Source organism: Mustela nivalis (assembly GCF_964662115.1).
Source record: "Mustela nivalis genome assembly, chromosome: 5".
Lineage (NCBI taxonomy): Eukaryota > Metazoa > Chordata > Mammalia > Carnivora > Mustelidae > Mustela > Mustela nivalis.
The window spans coordinates 62,328,321-62,343,870 of NC_139024.1; the positions used below are offsets into that span (position 1 = coordinate 62,328,321).

The window sequence follows — 15,550 nt, forward strand, 5'->3', positions numbered from 1 at the left end:
TCTAGGTAAAATTGTGATGTGATTGTTCAAGCCTAGGAATGGAGTCCCTTCCAGATTCTGATTCCAGTAGTTGCATTTTGCCTTAAATATTCCTAGCAAGTTTCATTTTGTAGTATTTGCTAAAAAGATCATGAATGTCATTATTTTTTTTACTACATGTGGAAAACCAGAATGTTAATAAAACTAACATTAATTTTGAATCCTTCCAACAATAATACTTATAAAAGATACCTACTTACAATATGGAATTTAAATTATCTGTTTTAACTTTCTACCACAAAGCACTAATACTCTCTCAGCAAATACTTACTCAGCACCTGTTAATCTGAAGGAGGCACTGGGTAACACTAATAATAATCCCTAACATCTCTGGAGCACTTCTGATGTGCCAGCTCTGCTCAGAAAGCTCTCTACATGTATTAACTTCTACATCCGCATGACGGTCTATGATCTGGGCATTATTAGTCTCATGTTACAGATGGGAAAACTGACATACAGGTTAAATAACTTGCCTAAGGTCATACAGCATAACTAGGATTCCAGTAGTCTGGTTGTAGAGCCTGTGTTCTGAGCCCTTATACTAAAGTTACAAAGATCAGGGTGTCTGTGCTCTCTAGGAAATTTACATACAGTCTTACAAAACCACGTAACACTTTGTGTTACCAAATAGGATAGGTGGTGCCTTTTCTTGGGCAAAAGTCTTCTACATCTAAATTTTTCTCCACAATTAGAGAATTAGGATTTTTAAAATTTCTTTACTACCCCTGCAACAATAATTACTGAGGAAACTACACTAACATCATGATAAAAGTGAGTTATTGTGGGCTTTCTTTAAGAATCACTTTGAATGCATCAGGATTAGGTTGTTGAAAATTTTATCTATTTTTCTAAATAATTTTCAGCAACACATTTGCTAATACTTAATTTCTACATGTCTTCTCAAATTGAATATCACTATTTTAAATAGTAAGTCGAACTTTGAAGCATAAAAATGTATACTTTTCCATACTGAATTATAGAAAGGATTTTGATTACTAGAGTAGGTGTGTCTGTGTGTAAACATTTGTTTGTATATATTGTATATGTGTAGATGTTTTTCCTTCTTTAGAGGATAACTGATAATTCTTAAGCAAATTTTAATGATAATTTTAATGCAGTCTCAATATAAAAATCTTATGCTATTTTATTACTGAGATCTTCAAAACAAATGGAACTTACTAAAATTAATATTGACTTATCACTCCACCTGTTTTAAGAGGTATGCTATTTGTGTGTGTACCTCTTTTAGAGGGTTAATATTTCATATCAAAATCCATCTTTTCTATGTAACACATACTCCGATGCTTGATTTGCTCTCATTGTGGCCGCATTCTGATTTTTCTGGCATGGGGTGGGGATGGCGCCCGACTGGCAGCTCTGTCTTGTGGTCCAGCATGGCCCTGTGTGCAGTGCTTATGGCAGGGGCTGACTTGCTGCAGGTTGGCATAAGCTCAAACATAGATTAATTCCAAAAATCATTTTATCTCTATTATATTTTATTAAATATCTAGACACATGTATAAAATATGTGCACGTCCATAATAGAATCATCTTTCAGGGGTCGCACTGGCAAGTCACACTGACTTGCTTTGTTTTGACCAAAACTTTGGTACGCAGGATTCATTAGCGTCACCAAATTGATCCATTAACATTAGAACTTTGAAAGAAGGATTTGAAGTAATTCTTTCTCTAGTCAAGACAAACCCCTTTACATTTTTACTTTGTTGCCATTTATACCACCTAGACTCTGTTCCTATATTATGTTTTGAGTTTTAACTCTGTGAGACTTGGAATCTCTTCCATTGAGATTGTGATAAATTGTTACTAGACATTTGATGTGAAGCTGCTCTCCTTACATTATAAGATGACCCAGCATAGATAAGAATAAAATGTTTATGGAAAAATAGAAATTACAGAATTTTGTTAGGCCTCTGAAATACAACTTGCAGTGCAACCTCTGAATTACTTTGCTAAATCTTCTCCAATGATCTTTTACTCCATCTTTCTCATCATGCTGACTTGTCTCTCCTCTGTCTGTTCAGCAGTGGGAGACATTTAGTGAACGCTCTTCAAGCTCACAAACTCTGACCCAATTTGATTCTAACATTGCACCAGCTGATCCTGTAAGTCAATCACTTAGCTTGCTTGTTTGAAATTAATTTTATTAACCCAAATTTCCATTCATTATGGTTTTTAGCTGATATGCATGATTGAGTGGAGTGCTTAGAGGGAAATGGTGGCAGGCTTTCAATTTTTGTGTGCTTAATGGTGGAAAGATTTTTTTTAATCACGTTTTTTGTATTTTCTAGTTATTTTGATGAGAGAAAACTGTGTGTTTTTAAAACCTAGTATATGTGTCTAAGGAAGCATTTTGTGAAAATTGACTTAGCTGACCTTGTTTTCATTTGCCAGTTAAGTGTATGTTCTAGTAAACATATACTGTGTATCTCAGTGTAGTGACCCTTAGTAAACACTATTTTATTTGTATGCTTACACATCATGTAATATGTACTTTGTATGTAAATATGCAATGTCATCTTTCATTTTAACAGTCCAGTTAGAATGGCTTTGACTTAACTAGTATGTTGAGTTCTGTTAAAGAGAATCAAGTTCAGCTAAAAAAATACAGAGTTGTTGGTCACAGATTCCCATTGTGCAAGGGAGCCTCTGTCTTGTCTTCATGTGGCTCACTGTGTTGCTTTGAAAATGCTACAAAGTTCACATCCTGATTTAAAGAATAAATTCTGTCCGCACAGAATTAATTTCATATAGACTTACCTGTCCCTCAGATTATTTGAAATCTTTAAAACCTTAGCTGTTAATCATTCTTCTCACTCTTCACTCCTCCTTTTCCTTTTATTTTTATTTTTTTCTCTTAAAGAGGGGAAACATACTAATAGTCACCTTTCGAAAGAAAAGAGGAAGTAGGAAGGAAAGAAGAGAGTAAGGATAGGATTTTTTTTTTTTTTTTTTTTTTTAGTGAGTTGAGTGAAAAGATACAGAGAAAGGGACATCTTTTGAGATGTTTCTGATCAAAGGGCCATTAATTTTGAATCAAATATAGTAACGCCTTATTTGATGTGGATTTGGGAGAAATGGCATGTAAAGATAGTTCATCTTCAATAGTTTAAATTAATGGATCTTATCTTTGCTTTATAATTTTAAAGAGTTAAGTCTGAAATAGGATGCTGTTATAGTGATTTCAAACAGATTAAGTATGTAAGTGTTTTAAGTGTCTATTTCATAGTTTATTAATTAATATGTAGATCATCTGTGCCCTTTGCTTTTCTCATTGCTATTTTGAGGGCATTAATGTTTGGTTTCAACCTGAAACTTAAGGAGGAATAAAAAAGCAAAACATGATTTCTGCTTCTTTTTTTTTTTTTTTTTTAAGATTTATTTATTTATTTATTTGACAGAGAGAAATCACAAGTAGGCAGAGAGGCAGGCAGAGAGAGAGAGAGGTGGAAGCAGGCTCCCTGCTGAGCAGAGAGCCCGATGTGGGACTCGATCCCAGGACCCTGAGATCATGACCTGAGCCGAAGGCAGCGGCTTAACCACTGAGCACCCAGGCGCCCTGATTTCTGCTTCTTATTAGCAGTTTTAATTAAGGTCTCTTGGGAAGTGACAGGGGCTATAAACTAAAAGAAAGTTTACCTTTGCTCTAAGGTTTATTTCTCCATATTATTCTTATCTCACACTTACATAGTCAAGTTAACTTTATTTAAAATACTTAATAAAAGTGCTTTATTGGAAAGGCAAGTTTAAAGTAGGAATACAGAACTGTTCTGTTTTATTCTCCAACCCTTAAGAGATGGTGAAAATAAACATTGATGGTATTATGATTTTTTTTGGTCAGGCCAGGAAAGAATAATATATATAAAAACCTAGAACTCAGAGACAGAATAAACTGATTTGTAACTGGCAGGAAGTGCCAGGAAATATTTGACTTCATCATAGTGATGTTCTTGTAACCTCTTAGAAAAAATATCCAAATTTGTGAATTCTAGTTTAAAGTTATGGGGCTCAGTACTTTCTTTTGTCATCTGTAGTGTGGCAGGAGGCTGTAGAAAATTAAAAATGGTGAATTACTATTTTATTTTATTTATTTTTTAAAAAGATATTATTTATTTATTTGACACACAGAGATCACAAGTAGGCAGAGAGACAGGCAGAGAGAGAGGAAGGGAAGCAGGCTCCCTGCTGAGCAGAGAGCCTGATGTGGGACTCGATCCCAGGACCCTGGGATCATAACCTGAGTCGAAGGCAGAGGCTTTAACCCACTGAGCCCCAAGTGCCCTGGTTAATTGCTATTTTAAACCTGAATTTAGATCTCTAAACTTGATAAAGTTGGCAGTCTTAAATATTTATAATCTGGTACCTAGAAATATCTTTTTTCTTTTATGGTGATAAATCTTAACGTTGTTCCCCAACTAGTGATATTACTTTAAACTTGCCATTAGGAGAATGCTTGCTCTCATTGAGGATCTAAGTTCTTATCCTTCATTTGATACTTACCTGGCAAAGTGCCTTCTACAGAACACAGCCTATACCCATAATCCCAAATGATCCTTTGCAAGTCTTCTGTAAATAATTGTGAGTAAATACTGTCCATACAGATTAGAAGAGAATCACCTAAAGAAAAATGCCACAGCAGTTCTAATATGAATTTACATACCTTACAGTGTTAAAATATGTAATGAAATATTTTTAAAAAGCTAAAATTTGGTAATTAGCCATTTGCTCAGTTAAGTGGAAGTCTATGAAAAGCCCCACACTTCTCTGTAGCACTTAGAGACATCTGTATCACACAGTGCAGGGATCTCACATACAAACAGAAATGGATAATTATTAGGCTCCCAGAATTTTAGTGAAATTAAGCTTCTGATACCTCATTTCTAGAAACTTGATTGATTGCTTTTGTTGAACTGCTTATCATTAATAGCCTCTGGTAGAATCTGCTTCTGCTGCTAAATTCTATACTGATAAGAAGTGTAATGCACTACTCTTTGCTATGATTTATGCCTGATCTTGAGTGCTATAGAACTGAGTAATTCAGGGTATAAAAAGAAAGTTCATTTGATTACTGATTATGGCCAGCTAACTCACCTGGTTTGGTAGAGCCCTCTTCTGGGTGCTTATGATATTCTCTAGGAGTATAAAATGTCAAAAAAAATCCACTCTTAAGTAAACCACAGCTTAATCATGATAAGTTGGTGGTTATAATATAGCTCATTTTGATAATTATATATGGCTGTGAACAAAGTTGTTCAGCCACAGAGAACTATGGGCTCACTTAGCCCAGTGTATTTGGGAAAGTTTTCACAAAAGAGGTTAATGTTCGTATGCTGAGTTTTGAAAGAAACTATGAATTGACAGAAGTGGACAGTGCATTACAAGCAGAGAGAATATCACAGGCAGGATCTGTTGAGTGTGCTGGAAGTATAGAGGAAACATGTTGATGGGGGGATGACAGGGCTAAGTGTGGTTGAAACCAGACTGGAAAGATCTTTGTGTGATAGACTGACGATCTGAACTTAGTCTCATAGACATGAGGAGCCCGCCAGGAGTACCATGACAAGAGGGGGATGAGAAAGAGGCAGTTGGGGAAGATCACTCGGGCAACAATGCAAAGGGTCAAGAGAGAGCAAGAGAATGAGTGACACAGAAATGAGAAGTAGAGAGGCTGGATTTGGACAAGATAATGGGATTTAAGGCAAAGAGAAAATACAATAGATGAGCATAATGCATTCAGTAAAGTATACGTAAGATCAGGTGCCCAAATATATGACATAAATGTGCCATGAGTGATTAGGAATGGGTTTCCTAAAGTTGATGAGGTGATTTGAATAGGTAGAAGAAACTGGGCAGAGCCTGCTAGTCAGTCTTTATACTTTTTTCTCTATTTTTAAATTAGAGGATGCTAATTTGAAGCATTTGATGGCTCGGGACACAGAAGCATATGGGCATTCATGGTCTTTCATTTGAATGTCGAAGCGCTTAGGGTCAGAGCTCTCTATCCTGCAAATCACAATCACAGACAGAGTTTCTGATACATATGCTAGCTGGAGGTTAGGCCTGTCATCTGTGAAGAGCCCGGCAAGGAATTGCCATGTCCTGCTGGCAGCCAGACCTGCTGGACTAGAACTGTCGCAGGCTCACAACAGCCAGTGGTAGCATGGCTGAAGTATGTGATAAGAATTCATGTGCACAGAAACATGCAGATTATTTGGAGGATGGCTGGAACAGTTACGATTTTCTTTTCTTTGAGTCATTATCATGCCTTCCATGTATTGTACTGGAAATATATGAATGGGTTACTTTATAGTTCCAACTGTTAAAAGTTTTATATATCTGATTTTATACACCCAGAGAACATATATTAGATGAATATGGCTAATTAAAACATCTACTAAATTTTTTTTGCATGTTTTTTTCTAGCTTGTTTGGGTTTTGGAATAAGAATTTATTGACTCATGAATTATCATTTCTTTCTCCTTTGATCTTGCCTTATAAGGCTAAATTCTGATTCTTATGGCATTTATTTCTGCCACTAAAATTGTGATTAAGAAAGTAGTAGTTATTCCTAAAGCTGTTTTTTTATAACCATAACTACAACAAAGAAAATCTTAAGTGTATTGTTAAAAATATTTTCCTGAGAGTAACTCATTATTTTGTGAGAAATCTAAACTTTTATCCAGCTATAATATTCATCTTTCTAACTATAATATTAATCTTTCTAATTTTAGAGTTGTAAGGGAAATGTCAGAGCTCTGTCCACAATCTTGCTGGTGTAGGGGCAGAAAATTACTGTGAATGGATCTATCAGTATAATTGCAACAAAGAATTTGTTATAAATTGATATTAAATGTAGAGATTATGACAGTAAGCCAGGGAGACCTGTCAAATTCAAGACAGTATGCTAGAATGGAACTTCCTCTAGCAGAAGCTTTGTGTTACCTGGTACTTTCAACCAAAAATGGTGTCTGACTTAAACTGAAAAGTCATTATCCTTCACACTGAGTCATAAACATAACTCATAGCTAGATACTCAGAATTTAAGGATCTCAAGTTCTGTCCTTAGCTGCAGCATATACAAAATATGAACTGACACCTCACAGAAGGAGCTGAGCCCCCTTACCAGTACTGGTCTCTTGCTGTTAAGGCAAATGCTCCATCCTATTCTGGTTCTTCCCCGGTGGGTCTCAGCTCCCAGGACCAGGCCTGCATATGGCCCCTGGAGCATCTTTCTCATTTTGTTCTCTTTCTGAGAGGCTTATTTCTTCGTCCTCTCTTCTTACTTTGCTGTTTGCATTCTTTTCAAAAATCTCTACTACCAGTTTCCTTAATCCACTAACTAGACTTGCCACTCACGAAGTTAAGGAATACCAGATATATTTCAGTCATGAAAAGGTTTAAGAAAAATACTGGAATGTTAAAGAGGAGGATTTACTTATGCCCCTTTAAAAATGGATGCCAGGGGCGCCTGGGTGGCTCAGTGGATTAAGCCGCTGCCTTCAGCTCAGGTCGTGATCCCAGGGTCCTGGGATCAAGCCCCGCATCGTGCTCTCTGCTCTTCGGGAAGCCTGCTTCCTCCTCTCTCTCTGCCTGCCTCTCACCAACTTGTGATCTCTGTCTGTCAAATAAATAAATTAAATAAATCTTTAAAAATGGATGCCATTGTGGAAATTTTAAATAGCTCTGTAGGACTAATCTGTAGAAACTGTATCATGCTGACTTACAATACTGTATCATGCTGACTTACAATATACCAAGCACTATTACCTTTGTTTTATAGGGAAAAAAATGAATGTCAAATTTTTTTCGGCAGTTTAGGGGAAAAAAAGTTCAGTCTGTTAGTCTTTGGGTTCTCATGAAATAGTTTGCTTTAACCTCAAAGGTTCAGATTTATATAATATCATGAGATCATCTTACACTTTGCCTTTGAATATTGTCTTCAACCTTAGGTTGTTTTATAGATCTTATTTTTTTCACTTAAGTCTTTAACCACTCAAAAGTTAAAATGCACTTTTTATAAAAGAAGTCAGATTATTAGGCACACATAATGAACTTGATTTTTCACATGTAATTCTAAAACTTATAATTAAAAAATTTATTTTCATGCTTGCCTTAGCATAAATAAAAAAGTCTACTTAAAGTGTTGTTAGTTTTGATTATTTCGTGGTATCAGCTTGGCATTTTTAATGCAAAGTCTGTATTTCCTCCCATCTGTCTTTAGGATACTGCTATTGTTCATCCAGTTCCCATTCGTATGACTCCAAGCAAAATCCACATGCAGGAAATGGAACTGAAAAGAACTGGCAGTGGTAAGGAAGCTGTTGCTGGATTATAGTTTAGACTAGCATCTAACTGAAATACACAAATAATTATTCTTTGAGGGCTCGAATTTCTTACATCATTTTTTATTTTTTTAATGGTACTTTCTAGAAGTATACATATATATGTATGCTTGTATATGTTGTTCAGTTAATATGACAGTTGCAAAAGGGAAACTGTTGAGGGGTTCCTGAATGGTTCAGTCATTTGGGCACCTGACTATTGATTTTGGCTCAGGTCATGATTGTGGGATCTTGGGATCCAGCCCTGTGTTAACCTCCAAGCTCAGCAGGGAGTCTGCATGAGGATTCTTTCTCTCTCTCTCTGTCTTCCCCCCACCCCCTCTGTCACTTCTCCAGTACACTTTCTCTTCTCTCTCAAATAAATCTTTTAAAAATTTTTAAGAAAAGGGAAACTGTTGAATTTATGTTATAAAGTTTAAAAAGTAAGAACACTTGGAAATGTGACTTTTCTAATACCCTGTGGGTTGTATTTTTTTAAAGATTTTATTTAGTTATTTTAGAGTACATGTAAGTGGGGGCAGGGTTGGGGAGGAGAAATGGGAGGGGCAGAAGGAAAGAGAGAGAGGTTCTTAAAGAGTCTCCATGCAGAACACAGGACTCCCGTCACAAGACCCTGAGATCAGGACCTGAGCTGAAATCAAGAGTCAGTCACTTAACTGGCTGAGCCACCCATGTGCCCCAACCCTGTGGGTTCTTATGATGACTGCTATGAACTTAGATTTAAAGTACGTTCAGATTTTAACTGAGAAGGTATATGTTAAAATAAATTTTGGCTTTGACATTGTTTTGCTTAAACTCTTGAAGTTTCTCCTCATTTTAGATTAAATGCTTTAGTTAGAGGTATATTTATTTTCTCAAAAGTATATTTTTTGGGGCGCCTGGGTGGCTCAGTGGGTTAAAACCTCTGCCTTTGGCTCAGGCCATGATCCCAGGGTCCTGGGATCGAGCCCCGCATAGGGCTTTCTGCTCAGCGGGGAGCCTGCTTTCTCCTCTCTCTCTCTGCCTGCCTCTCTGCCCACTTGTGATTTCTGTCTGTCAAATAAATAAATTAAAATCTTAAAAAAAAAAAAAGTATATTTATTTTCTCTGTAAGTCAGCATCATAAATTACTTAATTTTATAACCATTTGTGTGGTGTTTTAAGCAATTACTCTGAAGGGAAAAATTAACAGAATATGAACATGTAAATTGACTTTTTTGTTATACCCTATCTTCTGTTATGACAGAAAACAAAATTCTGTATGAAAAAGCTTATATTTTTATTGAAAATGCTATTTTGTGTTGTATCTCCTGAGGTTTATCTGCTACTTCTTTGGAATATATAAATGAAGCCTTATACTCTGAAGTTTACGAATTTATTAATTCAGTTCTTGTACTTCTACCTATTAATTTTCTATTAGATCATGCTAATCCCACTAGCCCATTACTTGTGAAACCATCTGACCTGTCAGAGGAAAGTAAGATAAATTCATCGGTGAAATTTGCTTCTGGAAATACTGTAGGTAAGCAGAAAAATAGTATTACAGTTTCCATTTGAAGTTGATTAAGTCTGGACTTAGAATCTGAATAATTCAAATGTATAGCTATTTCATATTACCTTTACTGAGTAAAGTGGAGATGAGTCAACCCTTTTAAATACCCTACCCTCTGTATGAGTAAATGGTTACTTATTGCCTGCTGGACCTGCTTCTGTTTGTCATCCCTCTTGGTTAACCACATTTAGTCCATGGACTCTTTCCCCCTCACTCCTTTGTCTCACAGGAAATTGTGTGTACATGCATTTATTCAGCATATGTTAAAAGAATAGCATATGGCAGGCTCTGTCCTAGACACTTGAGATTCAGCAGTTAAAACAGAAGGAAAATCTTTGCCTTTGTGGAGCTTCCATTCTGTAAGGGATGGAAGAGAAAAAAAAAATCTTTACTCCTGTCTTAGGAGATAAATACACTTGATAAGAATAAAAGCTGGGAAAAGGAAGAGGGAGTGACATTTTAAATAAGGTGGTCAAAGAAGACCTTACCAAAAGAAGACATTTGGGTTAAAACTTGGAAGGAGATGAGGGACTCGGCTATGAATATCTGAAGGAAGACGGTTCAGGCATAGGAAACAGCACATTTGAAGCCCTGCTTAGACAACTGCCTTCTGCTGGGATCAGCAGGCAAACACCTGGAATATAATCAGTTAGCATCTGGGACGCCTGGGTGGCTCAGTCGTTAAGTTGTCTGCCTTTGACTCAGGTCATGATCCCAGGGTCCTGGGATTAGAAGCCTCCTTCCCCCTCTTCCGCTCCCCCTGCTCTCTTGCTGTCTCTATCAAATAAATAAAATCTTTAACAACAACAAAAAAAGAATCAACATATTTGGCTGGCAGAAGTAGCAAGTGGTAGAGGAATAATCAGGGAGCAGTGTAAGAGTGGCTTTTACTGAATGAGACAAAAAGCCATTAGAAGATTTTGAATGGAGATGTGCTCTGCTCTGACCTTCCTTTTTTAACGAGGATCACTATGCTGTATTGGTAACAGGCCCCAAGAAAGCAAGAATCAAAACAGGAAAGGCGATTTAAAAAACAATAAGAATAATACAGGCAAGAGAAGAGGACGGCTTGGCTTATGGTGGTAGGAGTAGAAATGCTGAGAAGTGGTCAGATTCTGGCTGTATTTTGTAAGAAAAGAGCATAGGATTTGTTTACCTGTGTGATACAGGATGGGGCTGGGAGGTCATGGGCAATTCAGGGAATTTTGATCTGAGCCACTGGGAATTGAAGAAAGCTGTGATAACAGTAGGTTTGTTGGGGGGATAAACAGAAGTTGAGTTTTGGACATCTCAAGTTTGAGATGCCTCTTGGTACATCCACATGGAAATATGTTAATTTTAGCATCCTTTCTGTACCAATTAAACAATTCAGTTATTTGCTAAGAAAAAGGAAAGGGACACATTCTGAAGTAAAACTGAACCAAATAACCAGTCTCTTCAGTTTGTAATCCTTGAAATAGCAGTGTTCCTTTACATTTTCCCTGATTTTCTATTTTAAAATTTGTCATTGCGTCACAGCCATTAGTCTGCCTCTTGGACTTTGCTCCTTCATAAGATTTTGAGGATTTGGAAAAGATATTTTCTGAGGTGAAAAATGGGAAATATCTGGTTTATCTCATAAATTTTATTATTGTCTAAGCAATTTTTTATGCCTATATTAACTTTCCTAGATTATAACTTAAATATGTCATGTTTAACATGATTTGTATGTAATTTTTTACATTTAATAACACTCAGGTGAACTGTTAACCTATTAGCTAGTCTTTAAATATCTTTGATTTGAAATAATAATTATTATATTTGTTTACAGTATATAGGGTAAGAAGTGAATAAAAATTGTTATTAAATAGGATATATTCCATTTATTAGCAGATGGGTACAGTAGTTCAGACTCTTTTACTTCGGACCCAGAACAGATTGGAAACAATGTAACTCATCAAAGGTCAGTATTTCTGTCAATAAAAAGCATATTAAAATATCTCGTTACATTTTAATATTAAGAATTCTTTTAGAGGCAAGTATGAATTATTTTCCTCTATTCTTCAGTTCTCTGAAGGCTATTAAGTTACCTGTTGATTTAAGTAGAAGGAAAATAATTTTGATTCTTTTTCAACTTTAATAGGAAAGCAAGAAGAGCCCTTATTGTTCCCATGGTATCCTCTGGAAGGCCTAAAAAGAGTTATAGTTAGGATTAGCAGTTTAATATAGTCCTTTTTGTAAGTCAGCAGTTGAGAGTCTGTTTAAGTAATAAATGTACAGATTTCCTTGTATAGCCTTATGGCAAATGCCACAGAATTCTGTATTTTAAGATGTCATCTAGAAGCACGCACCTAGTGTTGGGCTCCCTACCTACCCTGGAGATCTGCGTTATATATAACTTCTCAGGCATATGAGATAGGATGAAGGTGGCAAGGGATTTGTCTACAAGGGCTTAAGCATCCGCTAAAAATTGTGTGCAGGACAGAAGCATCTTTTCCCCCTCATCTTTATACATACTAAGTATCCTTTTGCCACATTCTTGGAGAATATAAAGAGAGACTAGTAGTATAGCATCTTGGAAGAAGTTCCAGATTCAGACTGCTTCTTTGTATAATTACTTCTCTTCAGTCATCTTGGATTTTATTTTCCTTTTTATCCCTGTAAGTGAGGATCAGATTCCCAGAGTCCATGTGACTCTTTTTATAATACAGAAGACTTTGGTGGCAAACATGTGAATCTCTAGGGCGGGTCCAGAATGAGCACAGCCACCATTATAATGAGATTGCCTGTGGGGACACAGAAATGGGCAACTCACGTAGTTGAGCCAGATTCTATTTCCACTTACCAAACTTCAGACTTTATATAAGGTGAAAGCTAACCATGTCTGAAAGTAAAGTTTCCCTTTTGTGAAAATGGTTTTTCAAATTAATACTATCTTTAATTAAATGGGAAAATGTTACTAGGTTTGTGTCTATGGAGTTTATCATGTTTAATAATGAACTTCCTTTTCAAATTTTTTGAAATTTGAAAAAATACATAATTATGCTTCATAAAAAGATTATTTGCTACCTTGAATAATTACTTATTTAATGTATATCAAACAATCTTGTCCTTATTCACTGTAATACTTACATGCCACTTGAGAAAATTGTCACATCAGTAAGATCTTTTAACTGTTTAGCCAAGTTTGAAAGCTTAAAAAGAAAAAAGCTCCACTACCTATAGCATGACCAGTTGTAATAGGATGAATTTTATAGGTCTCATTCAGGAACGTCACCTGATAATACTGCACCACCACCTCCCCCTCCAAGGCCACAGCCTTCTCATTCCAGATCATCCTCTTTAGATATGAATCGGACCTTTGCAGTCACCACAGGTAAGGGTTAGAGATCCATAATAATCTATTATTTGACTTTAAAGTTTGTTAAAGAGCACATTTTATTAATTATCTGAAGAGAAATTTTGAGCTTAAAAGGTGTCAGATGAGAGGAAGTTTTTTTCCCTTAATGTGTTTGAGTTTTCATGATAAAGACAGGAACCTCTGAGAGGTGCTGCAAGAGATTTTAAAACAAGCATGTGGAGAGATCAAGAAGAGAAAGCTGATAGGTCTTCAGTTGGCTGACAAAGGAGAGAAAAGTCTCATAACTTATTCCAAGGTTTTAATTTTTATATAACTGGTTTTATTGTTATTAATAAATCTTGATCAGTATAGAAAAGTTAGGAGCAGAGGGTGATGGTGTTCTGTTTTTGGATGTTATGGTTTTGGAATGATGAGGAAAAGAGGATATAATAGAAGGCCATTGGGTCTGTGGGCTAAGAAAGATTATATTATTTGAGAATCATTTACATAGAAATGATTGAGTGAAGTATTAAATGTAAAGAGAAAATTTGGAAGTCTGCATATTTTATAGCTGAAGAACATTCAGAAATAGAAGAAAGCCAAGAATGGTTAATATTATGGAAACAAGCTTGCCAAGAATGCCTTGTGCAATAGAACAAGAGAGATGTGGTCTGAGATAGAGAGCCTGGTGGCTCAGTCAGTTCAGCGTCCAACTCTTGATTTCACCTCAGGTCTTGATCTCAGGATCATATGTTCAGGCACCACATTGGGCTACACACAAAACAACTCCCTAAAAAAAAAGAAAGAAATATATGAGGTCTGAGAAAAGGCCATTAGTCTTGGTCATTAGGTCATACCTAGATAGTTTTACAGGATACCAAATGCCTCCTGATACTTACCAGGCATTCTTAGCAGTCTTTATCATTTGATCACATTCACTCCGCCTATTTGTTCTACTAGCAGAGTATGTATTTACTAAAAAGACGACCTGTGTATTTACTTAGGACAACAACAGGCTGGAGTTGTTGCCCATCCTCCTGCAGTGCCTCCAAGACCACAGCCCTCACAGGTAATTCTCCAGTGTATTCATTACTGACCAATTACATTTGTTAGAGTTTGCTTCTACTCTGGAATTATTTTGAAGATTAGGAATTACCTAATTGTCATTCTTAATGAACATTTTATTCAGGGAAGCTAAGTCTTATTTTGGAAGTCAAAAATAATGATTAGATAGAAACTTTAAAAGTGGACCAAATGCTAATGTCTTGCTAATGGAAGGTTTAGTGGAGAGAACAGTGGGTTGGGAGATAGGAGATGTCCCTGTCTATATGTCCCTATGTAGACCCAGGACATGTCCTGGGCCTAGCAGAGGCTCCATGACCTCACTGCAACTTCCTTCCGGATGTTACTCCGTCCATAAAGGAACTGTAAGTTGGCCACTTCATCCCTGCCAGGTTGAAATTGTTTCCATCTAGTAGGTTCTAAGACAGATTCTGGATTATAGCTGATAGTTTTTTATTTGACTGACTGGCCAACTGCCTTTTACATGAATGAATTTGGTTGATTTTTCTGAGTTAGATTCCTACAATGAAGTTGATTATTTGAAGTTAAAAAGATGGTTTCTTAATCATCAAAATACTGAAATTTGAATATTTTGTTTATCTAAACTCTCAGCAAGAATACTTGTCTTGGGTTGAACTGTGAAACCCAGTGAGTTGGTCACTTGACTCAAGAACCAATCCAGTGGGGAAAACAGACTTACAAACAACACTTACAGTAGAAGGGCTGTGCTAGATATATTTATGAAATACTTCAGCACAGCTTGACTAACCAGTAAAGTCAAGGATCACATTGGAAAGATGTTAAGTAAAATGAAGGAAGTGAGACTTTAAGCAGAGACTTGAGAGATCAAGAGGGCACTCCTCTCAGAAGGAATGATGTGGCCTGGCATATTCCAGGGAACAAGAGTTCATCGGGGCCACCAAATGATGGGGATTGAGGCTGAAGAGGTGGGAAAAGGGCAGAGTATCTCTGTATCATACTAAGGACAGAAGTCTTATAGGAGAGAGAATTTTTAAAGGGCAAGCAGGGAAGAGCCTGAAGATTTCTTCCTGTAGCACCTTGTACTTCCGCTGTCATAAACTCACACTGTCTTAAGTCCTCGTGTACTTGTCTCTTATCCTGCACTGCACTGCTTCATTAGGGCATCCGACTTATTTGTTCATTCACTGTAATTTCCATAGTGCTTGGCCAGAAGTTACATTTGGATTAAAGATTTTAGAAGGATTGCTCTGGCAAAGG

General features: G+C 36.4%; 1 protein-coding gene across 7 annotated transcripts in view; it reads left to right on the top strand.

Moving 5' to 3' along the window:
* REPS1 (RALBP1 associated Eps domain containing 1) overlaps positions 1 to 15,550 on the top strand; it is a gene marked incomplete at its 5' end in the record, with an annotated part of 83,620 nt that overhangs the window by 60,794 nt on the left and 7,276 nt on the right. For 2 of the 7 annotated variants that reach the window (XM_082731073.1, XM_082731076.1), the window contains 6 exons: positions 2,082 to 2,162; positions 8,279 to 8,366; positions 9,799 to 9,900; positions 11,800 to 11,872; positions 13,167 to 13,285; positions 14,254 to 14,318. In XM_082731073.1, coding sequence (XP_082587199.1) covers positions 2,082 to 2,162; positions 8,279 to 8,366; positions 9,799 to 9,900; positions 11,800 to 11,872; positions 13,167 to 13,285; positions 14,254 to 14,318 — 528 coding nt within the window. The remainder of the gene's footprint in view (positions 1 to 2,081; positions 2,163 to 8,278; positions 8,367 to 9,798; positions 9,901 to 11,799; positions 11,873 to 13,166; positions 13,286 to 14,253; positions 14,319 to 15,550) is intronic. The other 5 variants (XM_082731077.1, XM_082731079.1, XM_082731075.1 and 2 more) reach the window with 4 other exon arrangements.